This window comes from Sebastes fasciatus, chromosome 9 (genome assembly GCF_043250625.1).
Source record: "Sebastes fasciatus isolate fSebFas1 chromosome 9, fSebFas1.pri, whole genome shotgun sequence".
Lineage (NCBI taxonomy): Eukaryota > Metazoa > Chordata > Actinopteri > Perciformes > Sebastidae > Sebastes > Sebastes fasciatus.
In genome coordinates, this window is record NC_133803.1 from 19,047,822 (window position 1) to 19,073,764 (window position 25,943).

The following is a 25,943-nucleotide window of genomic DNA, read 5'->3' on the forward strand; positions in this document are numbered from 1 at the left end:
ATTATTTTTTTTGTTTTGCTGTCACGCTGTGAAAAAGTGTTACATGTCTTAATATCTTTTCCGTCTCATCCTTCCTGATTTAAAGGGCGTGGAAAACCGAGCAATGATCTAATCTGCAGCAGAATTAAACCAATCTGATTAATCTGTTTAGTGTCTTGCTGAGGCATCTTTCACTTCAAGGCAACGGCGAGGTTTGCACACTCAGGATTTACCAAAGAGTCGACTGAGGACAAACTGTGCCAGTAGAGTGAGTATGTTCTCATCTAGCTCATTACTTGACCTATAGTACTGGCCAGAAAATGTCTAAAGCTTTTCATTTCGAAAGAGCCCAAACTAACCTGACGCTTGCACTTTTTGTTTCTCATATGTAATTAAATCAATGGAGACATTAATCCACAAAATGCAATTCTTCCACTGTGATTACTCCTGGAACTAGCCGCTGGTAAACTTTCTAACTTACAGTGTTTAGGTTTGTTTTGGTGCTTTCACTGCTGTGAAATGTGTTACAGTATCAGGTTAAAAGATACCAGTAGGCGAGGCATATGGATGGCAAAGTCAATCTATCAGTCGATCACTTTGGACCAGACTGAATTGTCTTAAACATTGGATGGATTTTGTACAAATTTTACAGACATTCATGATCCCCAGAGGTTGCAGGAATAGCACACACAGCATACTTGAGAAAAAATATTTCTTCTCTGTTCCAACGATCAAACTAATATTTTACAAATTATTTACATCTTATTCTTTCTTTTTTTTTTTTTAAACAAAATTTAAAAGGAAAAAAATAGCTGTTTCTTTTTCCAATGCATTTTCTTTTTCATCAACGTTTAGATTTTTAGACTTAAAGGTGCAGTGTGTAGGATGTGGTGGTATGTAGCGGTGAGGTTGCAGATTGTAGCCAAATGAAGCCTCTTCTGTGTGCCAAGTGTCTAGAAGAACTATGGTGGCAGACGCAAAAGCGCAAATGGCCCCATCTAGAGCCACTTGTTGTGAGTAGCGTAGGTCATTTGGAGCAGAGGTGAAAAGTGAGTGGTGAAGCAAGAAAGAGAGAGTGGCGGCAGGAAAGCAGGAAAAGTTAACAAGTGTTTGGTTTGTCCGTTCTGGGCTACTGTTGAAACATGGCGGTGCAACATGGCAGACTCCGTGAGGATGACCCGCACCCTATGTAGATATAAACGGCTCATTCTAAGGTGACGAAAACACGATTCTTATTTTCAGGTGATTATAAACTAAAGAAAACATACTTATTAATATTATGTTGCATATCTGCAAATAGATCTCCCTAAATGTTACACACCGGAGGGTCAGTAATCTTGAGAAGAGTACACTAGATTTAAAAAAATTATCCAAACAAAAAACAAAACCCATTGTTGCCAACTCTTTTCCAATGAAAGTGGCAGCACTAGCTCCAAAAGTCCCTAAATCTAGCGAGAAAGTCAAGTCGGTAACACTGACAGTCCATTGCTCCGACCTCCCTCCAAAGCCACTCCACCAAATTTATAATTATGACGAAAACATAACATAATTAATGTAAACAATGAACATGACTATTGTTAGTACTCACAGCTGTCAAGCCAGCAGCTTGACGCGCATGAGTGCACGAAGAGAGGGCAGGTAAGTAGGCCATTCAATCATTTCATTTGGGTCGAATTAAATGATTGGACAAATTTATTACAGTCCTGCAACAGCCACAGATAGTGGCTTTGTTTTTTCTCTTTGTGAGAGTATTTGATTTTACTGTCAGGATGTAATGAGAATTTCTACAAATATAACAAAAATGTATTTGAACAACACTACCATGCAGTTTCAACAGACCATCATAACCACGCTTCACGTACCTACTGTATACAAACAGTTCAGGTCTATCTCATAGGATGTCCTGCACAGGAAGAGCTGAGGAGGCCAAGGAGAGCCGGAGGAGCCGGTCAAGACCTTGAAAAGCTGCTTCTTGTAAATCTCTGCAATTTGTCCATTAATCACTTCCAGGGAGAACAACAAAAAAGGTCAACTCGACCACTGGCTCCAAAAACTGGATAAGGATTTTATTGATAATTGAATTACATTTCTCTTTTATACATATTTCATAAATGATACAGGATTTTACATTTTTCTTTTTTGCCAACATTACAGCATCATATGTCAACAGAAGAAAAAAAAAGGACAAGAAAAAATAAAATAAAATAAGGAGGTCAGAATGGAGTCAAGATCATTTCAATCGTATATTCTGCTTCACTCTTAGGCATTTTAAACATATCTCAGTGTAAGTGCACACAAACAAGATATTGATAAACAGAACACACATTCAAAACATAGAATAATAATGTCGCTTTGGAGAAAAAAGGCTGATGGTGGATGAAAATGCCAGGAGAGAGGGACGAGGATGGGAGGTGATCCCCGATAAGCAGAGTGCGCCCGACACGTTTCCTTTGGACTCAAATCCAGGACGTTAGTAACTGAGGTCAAGAGGTCTCCTCCATATATAGGTGCGCCGAGGATGGAGGGTGTTTTTCCATTTCTTGGGGAGTATAAATGCACGCTGAGGGAGAGGTTTATGGGAGTAAATAAGGTGAAGATGGGAGTGGGGTTTGATGGAGGTTTGAGCAGTTGGTTGGCTGGGATTGAAGTCAGATTTGGCAGGGCAGATTCTAAAGACGCAGCCCTGTCCACTGCCCTTTATAACTAGGAATCTCTACAAACAACGTTCTTAAATTATCTTTGCAGTTTTTTTTTTTTTGCTTTGATAAATCGTCTTTTTTATTTTCACATAATTTCCCATGTAAACATACATTCATGCAACACCCTCTTTATAATAAAGTTTCCCTATATTTGATATATTTTGGTTTTAAAAAAATAAACGAGAAAACAAAGGCAATAAACGGTGGATGGCGTGATAAAAAGGAGGAGGTGATGATGGAGAGAAGTGGTGTATAGAAAACAGCAGACAGAGACTCTCACCTGCCACAGTACATCTCCAAGGAAACACCGTCGTCACTGTGTGTGTGCGCGTGTGTGTGTGTGTAACACATGACTGCTATGAAGTGGGATGAGGGCGGAATTGATTTCTACCACTATTGACAGTCAGTGATTAGAGGCAAAGGATTCACGAACACGGTGATCTGTACTTTGCCCCCAGTGCACTCGCTTGTCAACACGTGGATTCGACAATCGCACATGTTCACAGACACACGGCGAGATTGATTTCCACTCCCAGTGACTTAAATTTAACCCTTCTTTACATGAAGGTGTCAATTCCAAATTAACTTTCTCAATGCTGCTACATTATCTATACCTTTTTAAATCATTAATCATCCAAAAGGCACCATTTCCCTTGGAGATAAAACACACACACTCACACACACAATAACAGATTGGACCAAATCCTGCCTCGAGATCTGCATGGCTAACTTTTGATTGGACCTAAAATCATGCATTTTAATAGAAAATCTGCAGCACATGGATCTCTTCAGCGGGATTCAACCATCTGTCCACACGAGCAGGATTTTAACTAGAGTCTATGTTCAGCGACGTCATGTCATCGTGCTTCTTCTGCAGAGGTGAGTTACAGCAGTTCAGAGTGAAAACAACTGGCTTTTTGGAGACGTAAATGTGGCCGGTGAAAGGGCCTCCAATCCTGAACAGAAAACTAAGTAAAGCTGACAAAGGTTTATTCAGTGATTATCCCAAAATATGGACAACGTAAACATATGGCTTCTATAACCTTTGATTTAACCTAATCGGAGGAGGATGAGACTTCAGCTAGATGTGGCAAAGAAAAGTGTCCAATTAAGTACAAAATTGCAATGATGCTCCTACACATTCACAAATTTCTACTGAGGGCATACCACAGCATGCAGTCTACCCTGCCTTTCCATCGAGGGAGCAGGGGGGCATTACAGCAACAGTGGGAGGAGAAAACTCAAAAGAAGCCTCTGTGAATCAATGCCATGACGCTTTTTTTAGATGGAGCCTTCTGTTATTTTGTCTTTGAGCTTTGTGAGGGAGAATCATAAAAGATTCACATGCTGTTAAGCTGAAGGCCAGATCACTGAAAATCCGGAAATGGTAATTTTACACCTCCAAGACCTTTGAATTGGAAAAGGAGAAAATATGTGTTATTGGGAAAAAGGGATATTGAACTGCAGGCAATTTGCTCAAATTCTGCTCCTGCTGTATTTACTCTTTAAAGTATCTCAGTTCATCAGATATATTAAATTATAACATGCCTGTGGGTTTGTCTGAGACAAAGGTCACTGCACATTTTAAACCCTTAACTATGTTAAGCATTTTTTCGCAGCAATCGTTGTATTCATGAGATGATTATAGAGGTCAAGCATGGCGTTATCCACATCGATATTCTGCGTTGCTCAAAATCAATTCCAATCAAAGCCATTTTCACCCTCATTTGGCTTCGACATTGTTCCGCCTCCTTTGGGTGGCCATGCGCAGGAGCCTTACGCCCAATCTGGACGTAGTTACTGTGAAATACATTGCGTGTGTGTTTGTCATGACACGATATGAAATAGTTAAGTTCGAGGTATAAATGCATACATTATTATAATGCTCTTTGTGTGTGCCCGCGTTGGACTGTTAGCGAGGGTCCTTCATGGCGGGAGATCTTCAGAGGATGTCAATTCTGATGAAATGATGTTTGTAAGAGAGCTCCTCCCCCCACTGAAAGAAACTAGCCTCTGGTCATCTGTTTATTTGATTGTATACATATATATATTTATATTCTTTTCATAACAAATATACTATGGCTTTCAAAATAAAAAGTGCCAAAATATTTTTTTTTTGGAATAAAAGAACACACAGTGATGTTGTTGTCGGTAGTACTCTCATACTTGCGCAGACCGGGCCGCTACAGGACGTCAACAGGAAGAGGAAAACGAAGGCGTCGTCATGCCTATATCCTGCGAGTCGAGACAGGCTCCTGACAAAGGTCACACTGGGAGGGACAGCTGTCCGTCACCTGGAGAAGGCGTGGCCCAGGGAGGGAGGGAGGAAGGGAGGAAGGGAGGGAGGGAAGACGAAGGTCCCCCTGATGGTGCGACTGCAGTCGGGACTTCCTTGTAAACTTTAACGTGTGGGATAGAGACTCTCTCTGGAGCCCACCCCAACCAAGAGTAGGTGTGTGTGTTGACAGTTTGACTGCTAGAGGAAGCAGGACTACACTGCTGTGTCGACCCGCAGAGTGGCCAGGGTCCCAGTGTGCCCTGAAAGCCCCCCCCCCACACACACACACACACACACACACACACACACACACTCAACAATGACTGCCCCTCTGCATGTCCTCTGTCCTGGAGTGTCTAGAGGTGATAATTCCTGTTTGCCCCCTGAAGTTCCCTGCAGGCCGTCCCTCCGGAGACTTGAGGCATATCCATAGTGCCCAGTTTTATTCCTTCATCATCGTTGTCCTTTTCATCATCCTCACCATCCTTTCGGCTGAGAGTGTTTTTCAGTTCCCGGTACTCTCGCCATCCTTCTTCGTCTCTTAGCGGTTTTTCACTTGCAATTCCAACTGGAGTTTTCAGTCAGGAAAGTAAAAAGAAAAAAAAAAAGAGGAAAAAAAAGGAGAAAAAACTAACCCCCACAGTCAAGAAAGGGATGGGATTATTGGGTGTGGGAGGGATGGGGGAGGGAGGGTTCTGAGGAAAGAGTTGGGGGTAAAAAGGGAGGGAGAAGGGTGTTGGACGGAAGAGGGAAGAGGGAGAGGGGGTTGCAGGAGCTGAGAGAGGAGGGAGTCACTCTTCCCATCAATTTTTACTGGCGGTGAGCTGCTGAACTGGGAGCTGGAGCTGGAGCGGGTCCCGAAGACGCTTCAGATCCAACTCCACCTGGAGAGAGTGCACGAGGAGGGGAAAGTAAAAAATATGAGAAGAAAGTGTGCAGGGATTGGTATGAAACTAGGTCTTTCTACAGCTGTTACAAATCAAAGTATTGAACCGTAAAAATGTGAGAATCCCCAGTGTGACTGCAGCGCTCATTTTACATCACAAAACATCCAGCTTTCATCAGGCGACTGTACCTCAGCGATATCATCCTTCAGCTGGTTGTACTTCTCGATGTCGAAGCGTGTCCTTTTCACCCCCTTGTGGAAGAACAGCAGATACTGTCTGTCTCTAGCGTCGGGGTAAACATACTCCTGCAGGTTACGGAGAGACACAGACGGAGCACTTTGTAAGAGGAACCAGTTTATCAGATGTCGTCCACGTTCTGCTTTCTATTCATTGGGCCAAATCACGCCAGCGAGAAATCTAACATCAAATGGACTCCATGTCCTTGGAGATAAAAGCTAGTGGTAATTTATGAATGCTAAATTCAGTTCTGAAGGGCAACACTGCCACCGCACAAGACTTTTAAAAAGCTAAAAATATTACAATTCAATGCAGGGTGTTGCAAATAGAGCACAACCACTGGATTTCATTACTGTAATGCTTCGTTCTCTGGTTACTAAAAGACTTTCTGCCTAATGTTAAAAAGGACAATTTACCTAAAATAATGGATGGTGTGTCACATTATTTGGCACAAAAAGCACCAACAGCCCACAGAGTGTGCCCACTAGAGGGAAGGTTATTTGTTTGATTAATAAGATGATAACTTTTTAGTTCTATAGAAAAAAACGGCACTCAGATAAAAGGTTTTCCTATTTATTATGGGCAAATTGTATTAGTCCAAATCTTCAGATTGCTTATTTTCTCCGACCAACAGTGCAAAACCAAAAGATTATCAATTCATAATAATATAAAAATAAGCAAAAGCAGCTAATTCTCATATTTGAGAAGCTGATCCACAGAAATTTTGGCCTTATGCTTCAATAAATGACTTTAGATGATTAATTGATTTTTTTGTCAATCAACTAATCACTTCAGCCCAAACAGCAGCAGAAGATGCTTATTATTACACTCAAATTTTACTTTAAACATGAATTCATGCATATGTACTTGCATACTTGTTGCGTTTCGTTGTGTCTTACCTGGCGTGTAAGCACGAAGTAGGCGTACATGGCCATAGCCGTGCCATAAGTGATAAAGTAGGTGACGGGCTCCATGATATCCCAGGAGTACTCCCACCAGGTGAGCCTGGCCAGGATGCCAAACTGGGTGGCCATGTACGCCATGCCGCCCCACAGCACCCAGGTGGTACGCCGCTCTGCCCTCTTATTCAGCTCCTCCTTTACCTACAGAGACGTCAATAAGAAACGCAAGCAGTCCGCCAGTTTAAATAGAACAAAACAAGTGGATATGAGCATCTTGAGAGGAAGAAGGGCATTATTGATTTTCAGCACAAAATAAGAATAGAGGCCGAGAGCAGCTGTGATGAGTTTTTCAGACCCTTGATAGCCTCTAACCCATAATCAAGATGGCTAGACTGCTCAGACCTTCTTTAATCAGTAATCCTTAATGGCTGAGTGGAAACAAGGCCTGATATCTTCAACTAATGATACAATAAAATAATCAAGATAAGAGGATTACAGGCATCAAAATTCTGAGCAGCTGCTCTTAGCTTCCATGGAAAAGAATGCTACTTATTTAATTGCAAGGTCACTTTTACCTGCCGATGATTTGATTTGTGGGTGTACCTTACAATGTACCTGTAACAATTATCATTATAGTCAAACGTGTTAAGGAAGTTAGACCTTCTCTAAGGGGCGGAGTTGAGAGTTGAGGTCCTCCAGTCGTCCAATCAGCTCGCGTTCCTTGCCGAGTTGGTGCTCCTCGATGCGCAGGGTGGTGTAGAGCTGCTGCACCAGAAACTTGACGTCATTCAGCCTTTCCCCCTCCTCGTGGGGCAGCAGCTCTGGCGCACACACACAAACGCAAACAAATATAAACAAAGACGGGCTTTAACACGATCCGTTCGCTGGCAATAAAACCATTTCTTCCTCTTATTGGTAGCGACCCCTCAACTGTGAGGAAATGACTCAGAGCAAACACTACGGTCTCTGCCTTTTTCTTTGCCAGTCCTCACCTCTCCTCGGTGGCCGCACGAGGTGTGTGGTGTCGTTAATGACGAGGTTGAAATCATCTAGCAGCAGGATGTCTATGCCTGTGGAGGAGGCGACCCTCGCTCCATCTGGGGAGAGAGACAAGAGAGATGAGCGTTGATGGGTAGCCACTTCAAATACCCTTGACGTCTCTTGATAATCAGGCTTGTTGCCGTTTGATTATCATAAGAGGTGGAAGCAGATGCACTTGCACATCAAAAGTACGATTTCAAGTACCAATTGTTCCTGTAATGGACCCTCCTGTGCAGAGCGAGGGCTGAAAAATAATTTTATGGCGCATGCAGTGGTATTAAATTCTGATAGAAAGCCTCAGCTGCGGGAACACTTAACAGCATCCAAACACAAGACCACTTGAATGCATGTATATGTATAACCTGCTGGGGTAAATGGATACAGTGGTGGTTTTGTGTGCACACTAGTGCTCTTGTGTCTGTGAACATACCCGTGGAGTAGATGGCTACCCGGTCGATGCCTCGGTCCTCTGCCTGGAGCTGTTGCAGGAAAACTCCCACACAGTCACTGAGAGGCTTGAGGGTGAACTGGCAGCGCTCTCGCCTGGACGGCAAACTGACTGAGATCACCGGCAGCCCGTTCTGATACACCACCGTCACCTCTGTGAGGGGGTTGCAGGCAAGAAGACGACAAATGTCACACAAGCAGAAAATGTAAAATGACACCCCAAGGTCTTAACTGAACCATGGAAATGAGCTCTGAATGTACTCTGCTCACTCTGATTGAAGAAACTGAAAATTGAAGGATGCTCAGAGTACAGTATATTGCTTATTTTATTTGGTACTAGATAGTAGGGCTGTCAACAAGTCTTCTAAATTTGAATATATATTTGAATAGTAAAACATTTCACGTATATCACACATTCGATTGTGAAAAAAAGCAGCACTACCGCAGCTGTCTGCCTCGGATGAACTGCATGATGGGAGTCACACATTACTTTCATTAATTGAAAATGAAATATAACGTTAGGTCAAGCTGAACGAGGAGTAATTCAACAACAACCGTAATGATGGAGAGAACTCGACCACAGAGAGGATGACACTGTGTCCGAACAGCAAGCGTTACATTACGTCATGTAAACAAACCACGAGCCTATTAGCTGTGCGCTCGAGATAAGACTGGAGACGTAACCACTTAAAAGATGGGTGAGTAGTACTTGCTGTCTTCCAACGTGTGTACTTTTGTGTGAACTTTTTAAACAGAAAACACACATTTTATATAGTGATATTTCATAGAAAATGACTTTTAGACAATCTCCTGAGGATCTTCCTCCAGCCAGCTGTCACCTTAATTAGGTGTTGGAGAATATATCGGCTATAGGCGACTGGCTGAGTATACAGTATCAGCGGTTGTTTCTTTTGGGTGATCTCATTTTATCTACCTAAGTGGTGGTGGTGTGGGCGTAAATAGATATTTGAATAGTTTGAACCTATGTGTTTTTTTAGAACAAATATTCATAAGTCAATTCCGGCCAATTTTGACAGCCCAACTAGTTAGTCTAGGCATCGTCTGGATTACTAGTTTACAAACATATACAGAACTGTGAATTATTTACTCATGCTAAAATACTAACTGTCTGTTTGGGACTTTAATTCCTGTAACTTGACCATCATATCTTCTGGATACCACAAACTAAACCAAACACTGCAGAATCTGATGGTTGTGTGCTAACTTTCAGCTACTTCTTTTGATTGCCGACACAGAGGAGTGTGGTTTGAGACCCAGCAGGGGGCAGCACAGCAGCAGCTCCACCTGTCGGAGGAGTTCAACAACAGAGCTGCCAAACAACCTCAAACACACAAAGCCTTCATAATCTGCCCTTTTATTATCAAGTTATACTTTGCATTTGTGGAAACCTCTGCTTTGGTTTATAAGAAAGGATACTGGAATCAATGCCTGCCATGCCAACTTAGTGTACTGTTACTGTTACTGTTACTGTTACTGTTACTGACACCCGATAGGATCTCACTGCTGTAAACACTGCAAACGGTATCTGCAGACAGTCATTTATAAACAACAACATGAATTCTGACTCAACAGATGACTAAATCTTATGCATGTAGACATGGAAATGCAACTTTCTGCCAAAAAGAAGCCAACCTTTGACTGTTAGGTCCTGGAGATCAATACAGTATAATATTGCTAAACATTTCACCACAGAATTGAATTTGTTGATGCCAACTACTGATATTTCGTATTCCCATAGAAAGGCTAAAATGATGATTGCGTGTTGGAACTGACAATCAGAAAGACCTTGAGGAACACATCGCGATTCATTCATTCATTCATTCATTCATTCATTCATTCCCTGAAAGGTTTTGACTTTTCGTAGCAGCAAACAAATACAAAAACTGGAATGAATCAGTTATATATTAATAAATGTAATAACAGCATTGCACTCCCTACACTATTTTAAAGTTCATGGTGCGTTTCAGTGTTTAGTGTGTGCTTCCGTCTACTCGCTGTTTTGTAGCACTACCGTAGAGGTAATCTTTAAAGATATAAATTTGTTTCTCCTTGGTATTTTTCACATTCCTGTTCCTCAGCTAATGGAAGCCAGATGTGCAGTGATGGTCACTAGCGAGGACCTCTTTTAGTGGACACGTGTGTGTGTGCATCACAGCATAACATGAAAAGAACATGCAAGGTTTCATGTAAACGCGTGATCAATGCATGGGTGTTTGCCAATTGGTCAGAAGGATGGTAAATTTGATTAAGTTAAATAAGTTGACTGATGAAAAATGGTGTCTTTGAGAAAAGTATATAATCTATGTATTATCTTCGGGGAGACATTCCTGCTTGGCTTTTGGCATCTTGTGCAAAGGTATTATGTCTCCTAATTGCAATTATATTCTTTAACTTCAACATCAGTGTTTTGTGTATTTATTAGGGCTGTTAAAGTTAACGAGATAACAACGCGTTAACGCAAATTTGTTTTAACCCCATTGAATTCTTTAACGCATTAACGCAACTTGCGATTTTTAGGTTGCATCGGGCTCGGTTTTAAAGCTAGAGAGAAGATACTGGTATCATATGAAACTAAAAAACTTAAGGTATTCATTAGTACCAACCATGTCACACTAGCTTGTTGCAAAGGAGGCTAAAATAACGCTCCAAACGTATACAACATTTTTACAAGGAAAAACTGGCATGGCCTTTTTCAAAGGGGTCCCTTGACCTCTGACCTCTGACCTCAAGCTATGTAAATGAAAATGGGTTCTATGGGTACCCACGAGTCTCTCCTTTACGGACATGCCCACTTTATGATAATCACATGCAGTTTGGGGCAAGTCATAGTCAAGTCAGCACACTGACACACTGACAGCTGTTGTTGTCTGTTGGGCTGCAGTTTGCCGTGTTATAATTTGATCATATTTTTATGCTAAATGCAGTACCTGTGAGGGTTTCTGGACAATATTTGTCATTGTTTTATGTTGTTAAATGATTTCCAATAATAGATATATACATACATTTGCATAAAGCAAACATATTTGTCCACTCCCATGTTGATAAGAGTATTAAATACTTGACAAATCTCCCTTTAAGGTACACTTTGAACAGACAAAAAATGTGCGATTAATCGCGATTAAATATTTTAATCGATTGACAGCCCTAGTATGTATTCAAACAGTGTTAAGTGTAACAGATACAACTCTCTATAACACTACCATAAGAATTGTTATTTGTGTCCCCAACAGCTGAGCCACTGTTGTGCTCAGTGACACTTCATTTTTCCAAGCATACTAGTAATGCTCTGTAATCCAGCTCTATTGGTCCGTAATCAAACTCCGGTCATAATGAGCCTGCACAGCTTATACCATTATCCTGCTGCGTGGCCTCTAATGACAGAGCCATGAATCAACGCAGCCCACAGCGGAGGTGATCCAAGCTGCCGTGTTGCTGCTGCAACCAACAACCTGTGTGCCCGGGACCACTGCAGTGAATCAGCAGATCTCCGCTTGGGCTCGCACCCAGAAGTGAAGGATCATCGGCTGACACAAGGCGGCACCAGGCTGGGCTCCGTTTCAAGAGCACGCTTTTGACCATGTTCAAAGACGCAGAGGTGCAGACATTTTATTTCACACCCACTCCTTCGTTACGGGGGAAGCCTTGCCCCGAGCATCAGAGCTGTTTCTGCACCAGTTCTCTTTGTCCTCCGCTATCCTGTCATCACAGGCACATTTATACAAGTGTGAGGATCCTGTGTGCTTATCTCTTCTCCAGCTATCAAGGCCCACTTTAAAATCACATCAGCATTTTTCTGCAATTTTGCTGCCTTCTCCTCTCAGCCCCCCCCACCTCTAACTTGCTTATCCTCCTTGCGTTCACGCTCTCCATCACTTCCGCCTCTCACACAGACGAGCAGATGCTTCCCCGAGACCGACTCTATATTAATGACTACTGGCAGTTAATTCTAAATCAGCCGCCGCCGTCTGATCAATGCAGAATTCCTTTACGTGCATTTGTCTTGAATGAGGAGCAGGGGCTGGATTCGGGAAACCCTTGGACAGAAATAAACTGAGTGAACTAAGAGGAGGCGAGGACTCACCCTCTGGAGCAGCGGAGGTACACAACAGTCTCTGGCCATGCCATGAGGGGGCGCCCCTCCAGACCTGCAGACAGGAAGAGAAAAGGGCAACAACCTGGTTATTCCACTTGTACAATGCTTCTTCTCGTCTAATGTTTCCGTTCTTTTTAAGTGTGCCACTCAGCAACATGACTCTATGCCAATTACTTCTCTAATTGTTTATTTGTAAGACTATTATTAGAGGACTATATTACAAAATGACTTCCTTTGTTCCAGTTTATAGAAATGTTCCACTATCCAGGCTGGAGCCACACCCAAGAAGTGCAGATCCAACTGCAGCTTCTCGTCACGGAAATATTTTACAATGGGATGACGCATAAAAAAAACACGCACACACACATATACACACCAGTGCACAGACACAGAAACCACCACTTGGAGGAAACCACCACAGTGGGAGACACAGAAAGAAGGCAGCCAAATGCCGCTGGAATAACAACAATGTAGTTCAGTATGAATCCTCCACTGGAGTTAGTGAGTGAGGGAGGGAGGGAGGGAGGGAGGGAGGGAGGAGGGGAGGAAGACAAACAGAGAAGCAGAGCTTGGGGAAACCCTGTTTTTTTTTCTGTTGCTACTGTATATTGTTCGTTAACTCAGCAATGTGTGTGTCTGCACATGTTTCGAATTACAGAGCTCGTCACGTTTTTTACCAAACGGCGACGATGGAGCCTTTTAAGGCATGAGAGGGCTGTCGGATTTCCTCACACTTAAAACAGAGCGATTTTGGGGGGAGGATGAGACATCGGAAATCAAGCAAGGAAGAGTGCCAAGGGGGTGAAAACAGAACTTTTCTGAATTCATCTTTAGTTACGTGCACAGCAAACGCACCACCAAAATCTGCTCAGTGTCTCTAAGTTTCTGCTGGCTTGTGACACCGTAGTGCTGTGTGTATGAATGAGTCAACTGAATTTGCATATACAGTACGTCCTCCTACGAGTGCAAAGCAATCATACATTCATTAACTCTTCAATTTCTAGAGGCAGAGGGCATCTTTCACACCGTCAAGGCTTTCAGCATCCAGCAGGCCTTGGTCTGATGCACTCTGTCTGTGTACAACTGCGGTAATATAATATCAGATTTACATCATCCACACAATCTGACCGTCACTGAGCCGAACCACAACAGCAGCCGAGACTCAAAGCTCTTCACAACGTCTCCTTTATGACTTCACACCGTCAGTTATAGAGTGAACAGATATCTCAGGAGAGCAGGTGTGTATATGTGTGTGTGTGCACTGATGTGTGTATATGCTGTCACTGCAAACGGATGTTTTCTGGATGCGTATCACTGAGCTAAAACACAAGCACCGTGGATACCCGGCGTCTACCCATCACGGCATTTCTACACCGGACATCCAGCAAATGTTCGACTTCAGAGAAGCAGGATCGAGGCTTGACGGCCAGATTCTATCACTGTACTCACCAAGTACAGATATGCTGGCTAACTCTGTGATACAGGCACCAACGGAGGAAGCTCAGGTGCACAGGATGCAATATTTTATTCCACTGTGTTCCTCATGAGAGGGCGCAGTGACACAGCATGACACTGGAGGAATATTATGGTCATGCCATCTGACTCCCAGATGAGGGAACCTGAAGTGTTAAACTCATTTCCGCGTTTTAGGACTCATTCCTGCACCACTCTATTGGTCTGTGAATTTCCTGGGCTACTAAACCAGTGCCGTAAAAGGCAAGAAAAGCTGCACCAGTTAAAATTGCAACACTCTATAAAAATTCAATAACCCTCAATAATTTATCGGTTACATGCCCGATATATCGTATATCGCGATATAGCATAAAAATATTGAGATATTATTTATAAGCCATATCGCCCGGCCCTTCTTGTTAGACTCCCAAAGAGAAAATAGAAAAATTCTTCCAATGCAGAGAATGGTGAAGAACAAGTTGAAGAAGCATTAACGAAAAGTATCTGCTACCACTGCAGCAGTGATGCAGCTCCACTGTAAACTGAGCAGCACCACAGGGATCAGAGGGGTGTGTGCTCTTGTTTGCACCAGGCTAAAGATGACAGACACGTGTGTGTGTGTGTGTGTGTGTGTGTGTGTGTTTGTGTGTCCTAAATGAGAATGCTGATAGCTGTCTCGTGGCACCAAGTTGAGCCCAAACAGCGATTAGGCTGCTGATCAGATGACATGCTGAGAAAGGCGTTTTTGGCTGGTCTGGAATAACTGCACAGTCTGCAGAGAGCGGTCCAGCACTGCTTTCTCATTCATTAACTTTTCAGCTGCTTGAAGCCAGGAGGAAAGATTTCACAGAGATAACCCCCAACGTCTCCGACCCACGCATCCCAAAAAACAGAGCATCATCGCATACATATAAGCAAATATAGCGCTGGCGTTCATGCACATCCATCATGTACGTGTGAATGTACCTCTGTGTGTTTGCAGGTGGTGTATGCATGTGTGTGTGTGCCCACCCGTCTGTTCACCAGCCTGTTTGTCAGCGGTAGTTGCAGAGCGACCGAGCAAAGCCCCACCAACCCCCCTCCTCTCCCTCGGCACACAGCCACTGAAACGCCGCCTGAAATATTTAACAGCGTAGCAGCAGTCAATAGCACAGCAACCTTGGAATCAATGTCACACGGGCAAGAGAGGGAGAGAAAGAGAGAGAGAGAAAGAAAGAAAACGGGCATCGACGACGGCCGGGATGATGGACGGATGAGCTGGAGGAGAGAGAAAGCAAGGGGTGTGGAGGAAGAGGAGGAAGGCTGCGAGGATAAATGGAGCAGCAGCAGGGGAGCGATAGAGATAAATGAAGGCTGGAGTAAACGGCGTGAGTCACGTTTGCATTTCTAGCCATGTGCTGCATATACTGTACCCTGCAGCAGACAATCCCTCCCCACTGAAACGTGACCGTGTGAAGCCGCTAGAAAAGAGAGAAGGAGGGGGGGATGAAGGGAAAGAAGAGAAGAAGAGTGAGTGGGAGATAAAGAAGAGAGAAAGCCAGGAGTGTGATGAGAAGCAGAGGGAGGGAGGAGAGGAGCAGTAGACTTGCTGGGAGGGGAGGAGGGTGGGATGGAGGAAGAGGAGGAAGAGGAGGAGGAGGAGGAGGAGGGGAGGGGGGGACTGCTGATCACTGCAGTAAAGGAATCCCTCGTCTAGAAAGGGGGGTTGCCCCTCGCCTTCACTCTCCCTCCCTCCCTCCATATCTCCCTCACTCTATCTCTGTCTTACTCACACTGAATCCTGATGTGCTGGTTTTGATCTCCTCTCAATTCTCATCTGCACTGCGCTTTAACTTCCGCTGCATTTCATCATGTGTGCATTTCGCTTCAATTAAAAAGACACTCCATTCTCAATTTAAAATCTCGCTTTTAAATGCACAGCAAGCAGGGACCTAATAAATCATGCAGTATATACTGTACTGTGGGAGATGAAAATAAATTTGATACACTGAGGTTATGTGAAGGCTTCTTAGTAGCAGCCCGGGCTGTGTGCTATAGCTGAGTACCTTTGTTGCTCTCACGTAACATAGTAACACCTACGAGAGGTGTGCTATCGATCCGCAGTAGATTAATCATCCTCATACGGTACGGTCATCACAAAGACGTGCCAGGTTTCAGTGAAAATGTAATAAATGAAAAAACTCACACATTCACACAGTGTAAACCCGGGGGAGGGAATCGACAACCTCTGAGAGTGAAACTGCTGCAGCCTACTATGCCTGCTATCAATATCGCCCCCATTGTGCAAAAACGTTTCCCTTTGCAGTGTTGAAGTCCAGCAACATAATGAAATTCTTGCTCTCATTTCAGTCCAGATTACGTATGCGGAGAAATTTGCAAGATTTATTAGACTCCTCCTCCTGTTGGCAGAGTGAAACTACCGCCATCAGTGTTGTTCAGCCGGAGAAAAACTACAAAGAAACTGGGGTTATTTTAGCAGTTCGGTGACTAAATGCGTGATGCATTATTTATGTTGTAACACCCACTGTGCCTACAGTACATGGTTCCCAACCTTTTTTTGTCAGATGTGTCCTCACAGCCCTGTCAGATGAACTCAAATACCCCTTCACTGGCACCACCTGTCACGCTACAAAATGTTTCCATCTGAACTGATATTAAACTGGATGTCACGCACAGATTAAAGTGCAGTTGTTAGCCTACAGTAGTGTTTTCATATGTGTGATCTGCCGATGTATTGGGCCTGTTATGGGCGGACCCGAACACAAAATGACACAGCAGTTTAAAAATCTCTTCTTCCTCAAAGCACATCCTTTTATCTCCAGACACACAGCCACACAGGGATATTCTGGGTGCCTACGAGCATGGCGTAAAATGTGTCTGTGTGGGTAAGTGTGTTACAGACACCAGCGCTGAGGAATAACGTCGCTGACATAATTCCCATTTCATGGTGCCCCTCTGGGGGAGTGGAAACCGCTGTCATTTATCTACACAATGACTGCATCCATCTATGTGGTAATGTGCTGTCCTGGGCCGCGCCTACGGGCCAGATAACGCCGGTAGTCATACAAAGTCCTTCATGAAATCATTCATGGATGCTCTTATACATCTCACTCATGTCATCAGAGCACACAGCCGGTCTAAGCATCACTGCACACATGAATCTAAATCACATTTGAATGCTTAAAATCGTTGTTTTTTTTCAATTCCTTTCACTAGTGGAAGTCATAACGTAAGGATAGATTTACAGTCAGAGGAGCTGGGATCGATTTTTTCCCAGTGGCCCAGTGGTTTGATAACAGCTGGGGTCAAGGAGAGGTGAGGTGCTCCATCATGCTACTATGACAGACAAAGCTGAGGAAGGAGCGCATGTTCAAGGTGAGGTCAGTGGCAGCTGGGAGGTCACTGTATGCAGAACGACAGTATGTGCTGGGAATAGATAAATATAAGTCCAGTCTAGAACACTGGTTCCCAACCTTTTTCCTTGAGGGGAACCCTTTTCTATCATTGAGTAAACTGACGACCATTGACACATTTAATGGATATTTCATATTATATTCAATGTATAGCAATAACAGTACAGAGCAACTGATAAACTGTACAATTAACCCTCGCGACCCCTATTGGCGTTAGCAGTTTACAGTACGTCACCAATAATCAGCTGTGACACCCTGCCGACTCAACTTTAAGGACTATTTCCATGTATTCAGAGTATGCGAATGAAATTTATGAGCTCTCAAATTGGAAATACACTGCGTTCACTGTCTCAGAAGGAATGTGTGTGGACGACGCTCTCATTCATCAACCCACTAAGATGTCGGAGTTATTTTGTATCCTTCCAGCTCTATTACTCTTTTATAGCACATTAAGAAGCTGTGACTGGTTAAAAATTGATTCCCAGCGATGTGCAGTATTTCTTATTTTCTAGAAATAATTAAATACCAACTAAATTATATGAAAGCACCATGTGTTAATGTTTTTATTTCATTACTTAAAATGCAAGCATGTTTTTCACTACCTTACACAAGCAAAGGAAGCAACTTCAAAAATTACACAATCAGGCATTTTCTAAAATATCCGTCTCCTGACGATTGAACATGGGTTTGAGTAGAGCTGCAACGATTAATCGATTAGTTGTCAACTATTAAATTAATCGCCAATTATTCTGAAAATTGATTAATCAGTTTGAGTACTTTTTAAGAAAAAAAAAGTCTAAATTCTCTGATTCCAGCTTCTTAAATGTGAATATTTTCTGGTTTCTTTACTCCTCTATGACAGTAAACTGAATATCTCTAAGTTGTGGACAAAGCAAGATATTAGAGGACGTCATCTTGGGCTTTGGGAAACACTGATTGACATGATATAGACCAAACAACTGATCGATTAATCAAGAAAATAATCAGCGGATTAATTGATAATGATAATAATCGTTAGTTGCAGCTCTAGTTTTGAGTTGACGAATCAGAATTGAACACACAAAAGCTGGGACACTCCTAATCCATCCCTTCCAAGACGCAAATTATTATTATTTTTTTAAAACCAATTAATCTCTATATTATTTTTTGGTTTAATTGATTAATTGTTTAGTGTGTAAAATGACAGAAAATGGTGAAAATATACATCGCAATTTCCCAGAACCCAAGGTGATATCTTCAAGTTGATTATTTGTCAAACAAATGGCAATAAATGGTAATTAACTGATTATCAAATTGATTTATGATTTCTCTATTGGCCTGAATTCCCTCACTCTGACAGAAAAAGTACTCAACAAGACAAAAAAAACCTGCTGGCTCACGTCTTTTGAGTTATACATGATATGTAAAGGTCATTGTGGCGGTGCAGTTTGGCTGATGTGTCCACTTTTCTATCTCACTGCTGTGCCGCATGCCACCTCCTCCCTCCTCTCTGCTCCGGGGGTGCGAGGTCCTGCCCACTCAGCTCCTTGCAGCCCACACTTTCCCACTGTGGGGTTAACAAGTTGAAAGCCACAGCTGCTCCCGTTCTAAGGCACTAACCATCCCCTTCACGCACACACCCACACTCTCCGTCCCCTCAGAAACGCAGACAAAAGCACACATACGACTCGATAAGGCGGGCACTCAGCAATTGCTACAGAAGAAAGTGGATTTAAGTACAGTGTGACAGTAATCACTCGGCCATATTTTACGCCTCAGCGCCGACGAGCTTATGTAACGAAAAGAAAAATGCTGCCTTTTCTCTCGGCTGTGTTCCCCGTCTGGTAAAAGCCATCAACAGATATGAAATCTGCAGTCGCATTCTTGAACGGCACAGTATTAAGTAATCTCCGCTCATACATTGAGAGGGGAAACGGTGACAAAGCACAGCGTGCCCCACAAAAAGCCTGTACCAATCTGACCTCTCTACTGCAATGCAGAGTTGATAGTGAAAACAACCTTCCCCTGATTAGGCATCAAACACCAGTTACAGCAAGATATAAATAATTCCAGCTTAATCTCTCAGTCCATTTCAATAAATTGCCTTTCAGACCCTGAACATGCTTTGATTAATTAATACCAGCTCATGTCTCGCTTAATCCACGGGATAAGATCTCAGCTGGGAATGAATCCGTTTCTATGACACGTGGTTGACTTCAGCAGGGCCAGTTGGACCCTCATACCTCACACCACCACCTCGCCACCCCTCCTTGGGACCAACAACACTGGAACCTGATGCATTATTAAACAGCAGTGCAGGCTTTCACGCCTGAGCTTAGAAGACAGCCAGTGTGGCCATTGTACTTCACGGCTCTGCTCCTCGAAGGGCTCAATCCGGCTGATCTGCGTTTTCCGACTTCCTCGGGTCACTTTTTGAGATCAGAGCGGTGCGGAAATTCAATGTTTGCATGCATAATGCGTATACTGTATATACAGTATGTGTGTGTGTGCGTGTGTGTTCAGCCTGCAGACCCTCTTTGATAATTGCTCATATACCAGATGGCACTAGCTGCTTGTGTCAGGGGTAATTTCAGTGCAGGTCACGCAACGCTCAGCCCTTTACCTCCTCCAGCAGACACGATGAAGGAACTTCTCCTTGCTCTACTTTTTTCTACCTCCCTCTCTCGCTTTATCAGTTTTTCCCTTTGACAGTAATTGAGACCTTACTGACACTCACAAACATGCATCTAAAGCAGGGGTGTCAAACATACGGTCCGAGGGCCAGAACCGGCCCACCAAAGGGTCCAATCTGGCCCACTGGATGACTTTGCGATAGGGCTGTGTATTGGCAAGAATCTGGCGATACGATACGTATCACGATACAGGGATAACAATTCAATATATTGCGATACTGAAAGCAAAGTTTTGCAAATCTAATTTTAGGAAAACTGTCATAGTATAAAGACACACTACCATGTGTTTAAAATCAGAGTAAAAACAGTCACTATGTGAAATGTCTACTATATGTTCTAACATCATTACACATGAATACAGTTAAACTCATTGGATACACAAGAGTCTGAGCTTTACAATGATACCCAATTTATGTAATTCCAAGACTGTTTAGGGACCCCAGTATGCAGATTGGACTGTATGTGGCCCGTGAAACTAAAATGAGTTTGACACCCCTGATCTAAAAGAATGCATGCAAATCCAGCCTTGCACTATGCATACTCGCTCACTCAGTTCACTCTCTACTGGCCTCGATCTGACTGGTGATCCTAACAACCCTCATAAGCCTCAAGAGTGTGAAAAGGGGCCCGCAGCTCCATCACATCACGCACCAATCACTGCTGCTGACTGCTGAATAAGCACTTCTTATCATCCTCCCTTTCTTTCTCCTCCCACCACCACCAGTGTCCTTGCTCCCCATCCACACTTCCCACCATTATCCTCTTTGCAATCACACCTCTGAGAGCGGAGCTATATTTTGCACCAACATTCGCCATTGTTTTCTAGATGCTTAAATTATAGTGGAAGGTGGTAAAACCCTTGTTTTGAATTGAGGAATAAATAACACCTCCCATCTGCGCTCTCTAACACAGCGCTGTGGTCCTCTGTGACCACTACAGCGCTTGCTCTTGCTGAAGCTGCTCCAGGCAACGGAGAACCAGCAATACTCTGCAGAGGTTTATAGAAAAGTTTGGCCTCGGGACAAGCTGTCAAATCGCCATGATTTCTAGGTGTGAGATATAACCGGTCCATTAAAGAGGCACAAAGCACAACTTTCCGAAAGGATTCCTGTGGCAAAAACATTCCCCTCCAGGATTCAAAGTTCAAGAGCACACGCGCTACTGCTAGGTCATCACCCACTTATCTCTCATCTGGGATGCTGAAGGGTGAAAGATGCTCCACTTTTCCATCCGCTGCTTCATCTCTTGCCTCGCTTTCATAATCTGACCCCAAAGTTATGTTTCGGCAAAGAGCCAGACACACAAACTTTGTGTCTTCATCTAATCGTGATAAATCATTTATTCTGTAAATTTCAACATCTTGCTGCTGAGGTCACAATTCAAGTACACATAACGCTATATATTCCAGGTTATTAAGCAGTTTTCTGCACACAATAATGTTGAGTAGTGCTGAAATGTTTGGTCGATTGATTGATAAGTCAAATCCACTAAAAATCTATTGGCAAGAAGTCTGATTATTGCTTAACTCTCTTGAAGGGACTGTTTGTAACTTTTTAAGCGTATAAATGTAGCGGGTCGGCACACATGCGCGTTCGCATATGCGCGTTCGCGTGTGGCCGGAGCCTCGTCTCCGCTGCCTGCTCTCCTTCACTCAGACAGCGCGCGCGTCCTCGCTGTCTCGCTCCACCTCTAGACGTGAACGCGCGCTCACTACACACTGCAGAAGAGTTAGTTTAGCTCTGAGAATATCTAGTGAATGTAGAGTGGACATTTGTGCAGAAATAAATGCTGCAGCTCCTCCAGACCAACAGAGGTTTTCCGTGTCTTGTGAAGTGATGGAGCTCCTCAACGAGTTACGTTATCGTCTCGTTACCGACCGGGTGCCGGTGTCTTCGGCTGCCAGCTGCGGTCGGGAGGCGATAACGTAACTAGTTGAGGAGCCCCGCTGCTGAAGCCTGCGCTGAGCAGGAAAAGCCAACACTAGGATCAGATCTAAATCATGTTCATGGAGAGACCTTCGTCTGGTCAGCTAACATTACTGCCAAGCAGCTGAAATATAGAGTGATATTGTGGTTTTAGCTGACGTCTGTTGCCTCACTGTTTTGAGCGATGCTCGTTCATGTCTATGTAGAGCGAGCAAGCGCGAGCTTGACGCTGACTTTCGTTGATTTCAAGGCCACAGGTGTCGCTGTTAAGCAGCATTTCTGAATCTTACAAATAGTCCCTTTAAGTAATTTATCATGGGCTTTGAGCTGTTGGTCAAACAAAACAAGCAAATTGAAGATGTCAACATTAAAAAGTATGTTGAATTAGTTATTAGCAGTTCCTGTTTGCAACATACCCATTGATATACAGACAACTATCACTGGATTACTTTGATATGGTAGAAAACTTAAAAACATGATCATTCTCAGGCAAGTTCTGAAGTCATGAAAAGCGTCTTTTTTCTATGATTTCTAAGCAGATTTCTGATTTATTTGTGACAGATAACAGAGAAAACTATATCCTCAGTGATACTGTCACATTTAATCTAAAGAAATATGTGTATCATGACAGTGTGCTCAGAATTGACTGAGATAAGACTCCTTTTTTATGCACATTACAGTAACTGGGCCCTGTGGGCTTCAAAGTACCTTAATAACCTTTATGAGCTGTGTGTCACAGCCGCTGCTGCAGCGCCAACTGCTGACTGTAGAGATAAAACTAAACTGAATAATAAGGGACTTCCTGTTTGCAAAATACAAGCATGCATCTGTTCCTTTCACCTTAACTTCAACTCTCCCATGTCCCCATGGGGAGGGCACTTCAAAGTTTGAAAACCTCTGTTATTGACTAAAAAGTTAATATGAAAAGTAATCAATAGATTTATCCGTGATGAAAATACCTGCTGTTAACACGCCAAAATTGAAGTTTGCTATACTTCGTCCTTTCCATACTCCTTTATAAAAGTTTTTAAGAGTTCTAATAATGGCAAACAACAGTGTTCACCTTTCAGTTAATCTCAAGTCTTGAGTATTTGAAAAGGTACAAGAGGCACAAAGCCTTTCAGTTGAGGGGCTGACTAATTAAATGTCAGCTGAGACCAAACACGTGGCGAAAAATGTCAAATTAAAATTTCAAGGCAGCCAGGTGGATATTAATCTCGGCTGTGGGGTACTGCATTTTCTTCTTTTCGAAGCTTTGTAGTGAGCGATGAGGTGAAGTGAAACTTGCAGTATTGTTTGACAAATAGGGCGTACCGGCTGGGACACTCCGCTTTAACCTGCAGGCCCTGAAACGATTCACACCGACAGGCTACAGGATGGATGGAGATGGAGAAGAGTAAAATGTGCAGGGAAAACGCATAAATCATGGGATCATCTTGGTTTTTAAGCAATGGCATAGTTATATCATTAGTAGAAATCTCCTTTCATATAAAGACTATTCTCTCCCTGCATACTGCGAACCAAAAGAGGATCTGGGGTACTCGTGGTAACCTCATGTTAGTTACATGACAGCAGCTACCATAAATGGTCAAAAAGCTGCTTGAAGAGTGTATGTTTTCCAATATTCCCTTGATGCAGAGTTGACCCTTGATGCTTGTGTGCTCAGTGAGAGCATGTGAGGTGACATTCAGGGCAGCGTCCAGTGTCTCACAGACCGCTGTGAACTCCTCCTGAAGTTGTTATTTATGGAGCGGGGCGTGGGAATGCTCCTTTTGAGGAACTTTGACAGTGCTCTCCCTCTCCGAAGGTACAAAGTCGATGAAAGTGCAGTCAAAATACCAAACGCTTCATCCTCAGCGTTCGTCAATCTGCAGCATTAGCTGTCTGGCCTCATCAGCGGATGGTCCACGGAGAGGACGAGAGCGTCTGGAAAACCGAATCCACAGAATTGTAACTCGCTGCCCTCTTGGCTGCGTCAGCGAAGTCTGTCTGAGTTTTACTCTGTTGCGGTCCACATGGACATATGGCATGCAGACATGACAGAGCTAAAAGTGGGCTAATGAATGCCACTCAGACACAGACTGGACCAAGCACCGCTGAAGGAGTTGATGGGGAGGCTGCAGCACAACAACTGACTCATAGAGAGCATAGTCACACATACACACAGCGCTCCTCATGTGGACTCAACCCTCTGCTAGAGACACTGTAGACCACCAGATTCCTCCTCCATGCAGTCTGCAGCTGCTCCTTTGACCTGAGCTGGACTCTGTTCCTGTGGTGGTCAGTCTGTTTTTTACATCTATGCCTCTTCTGTATACATGAATGATGACTTAAAAAACAAGTTTCCCTTCACAGAGAATATAATAAACCCAACTGAAGCGGCGGCTGCTAGTTTGAAAAATGGAGTGGAGAGTGGAGGAGTCTTTCACATCTAGAGCCAAGTGTACAACAGATGTTATTCCACAGCAGGATTAAATCAATATTTACAGATCTGTGTCAAACAGTAGAAGTAAGAAGCATTCATTGTACCTGGCTTACAGTGTAGAGAGTAACTCCAAATACTGACTGATCGACATACAAAACTCCAATTTATTTAGGAGGAGTTTAGCCCTGCAGCATAAATATAGTTTAAGACGAATCAAAGCAGGACATGTAAAAAAAGCTATAGTGTGATAGAGGAAGGTCACACAAAATGATGAGATGTTACTTTATTTCCAGAAAATCCAACCTTTTGTACATCCGTGTCACTATGGCATAATTTCCCCACAGTTGCGAGACAGAAGTCGGAGGTTCATAATAGATATGTCTCTTGAATAAACCGGATTACTACTGGATTACCCTCTGGGTCTGAGAAGTGAAGCCAATGCTGAAGTGCCTTAAACTTGCATTCTTTTTCTAACAGCCATCATGACTCCTCTGGTTGCAAAAAGAAGTCTGATTGTACAGAAGTCTATGAGAAAATGAAAATTACCTCAGTAACCATTGTAAACATGAGTTTATGGTCTCAATCGCTAGTTTCAAGTCTTCTTCAATACAGCATGATGTTCATTTAGGAAATGATGGTCCCATTTAGAGTCAAATAGACCATAAAGCAGGGGATGCTTTAGGGCGTAGCTACTTTGTGATTGACAGGTTGCTGCCACGGCGTTGTCCGGTCTGGGAGTTGTCCGTGTTTTCGTCTTAGAATTTTAACCCTTTCACGGTGTGTTTTCAATCCATGAAAGTTTATTGTAACATTTTGGTCGCCTAAAAAAGTCTTATTCATCATTTGGTTGTACTTAGATCCATCCTCTGGTGTCACTTCTGGTTGCAAAAAAACGAGATGGCGACAGCAAAAATGCCGAACGGGTGAACTTTACTGTGCAACTTTCTGGAGTGACTAAGGCTTTACCCCTCAGTCAGCAGAAGGTACAACTGTCTTGACCACAGCCCAACTTAATATTGCATCATGTTGGTATTCACATGACCGTAAATAATGCTGATTATTGGTGGAAGGCTGAGAATGATTTCCAGAAAAATGACTGTATTCTTAGAAAGACAGTAAGTCTAGGAAGGAGGACATATTTTTTCTGTTGGGTCCTATTTGTCCTATAAGCGTCAATCCAGGCCATTCACAACAAGCATGAAATATTCACAGGTCCTGTGCCGAGGGGCCATGTGGGGAGCAGTCGCTCTCTTACACAGAATTTGGACAGTTTGTAGAAAGTGGGCCAGCGTCTGTGAACCGTCTATCATTCTGGCCACCTGGAGGGCCGGGGGAATGGAAGTCACAGCAGTCGAATAAGCCCGACAGCCCGTCGTTCAGATCTCAAGGGGTCCTGGGTCAGCATCTCATAACCCTCCTGCCAGCGTGTGATGATTTGACGGTCCCTTCCTCCACGAGCTCTGGGAGTCACG

At 43.3% G+C, this 25,943-nt stretch overlaps 1 protein-coding gene across 2 annotated transcripts in view; it reads right to left on the minus strand.

The window, feature by feature from the left end:
* Nucleotides 1–2,024: 2,024 nt before the first annotated feature.
* mcu (mitochondrial calcium uniporter) overlaps nucleotides 2,025–25,943 on the minus strand; it is a 65,277-nt gene continuing 41,358 nt past the window's right edge. For both annotated transcript variants that reach the window (XM_074646486.1, XM_074646485.1), the window contains exons 3-9: nucleotides 12,573–12,636; nucleotides 8,454–8,624; nucleotides 7,975–8,079; nucleotides 7,643–7,803; nucleotides 6,980–7,183; nucleotides 6,032–6,148; nucleotides 2,025–5,840 (exon numbers count right to left, since the gene is read on the minus strand). In XM_074646486.1, the coding sequence (XP_074502587.1) occupies nucleotides 5,760–5,840; nucleotides 6,032–6,148; nucleotides 6,980–7,183; nucleotides 7,643–7,803; nucleotides 7,975–8,079; nucleotides 8,454–8,624; nucleotides 12,573–12,636 (903 nt within the window). In that variant the 3' untranslated portion in view covers nucleotides 2,025–5,759. The remainder of the gene's footprint in view (nucleotides 5,841–6,031; nucleotides 6,149–6,979; nucleotides 7,184–7,642; nucleotides 7,804–7,974; nucleotides 8,080–8,453; nucleotides 8,625–12,572; nucleotides 12,637–25,943) is intronic.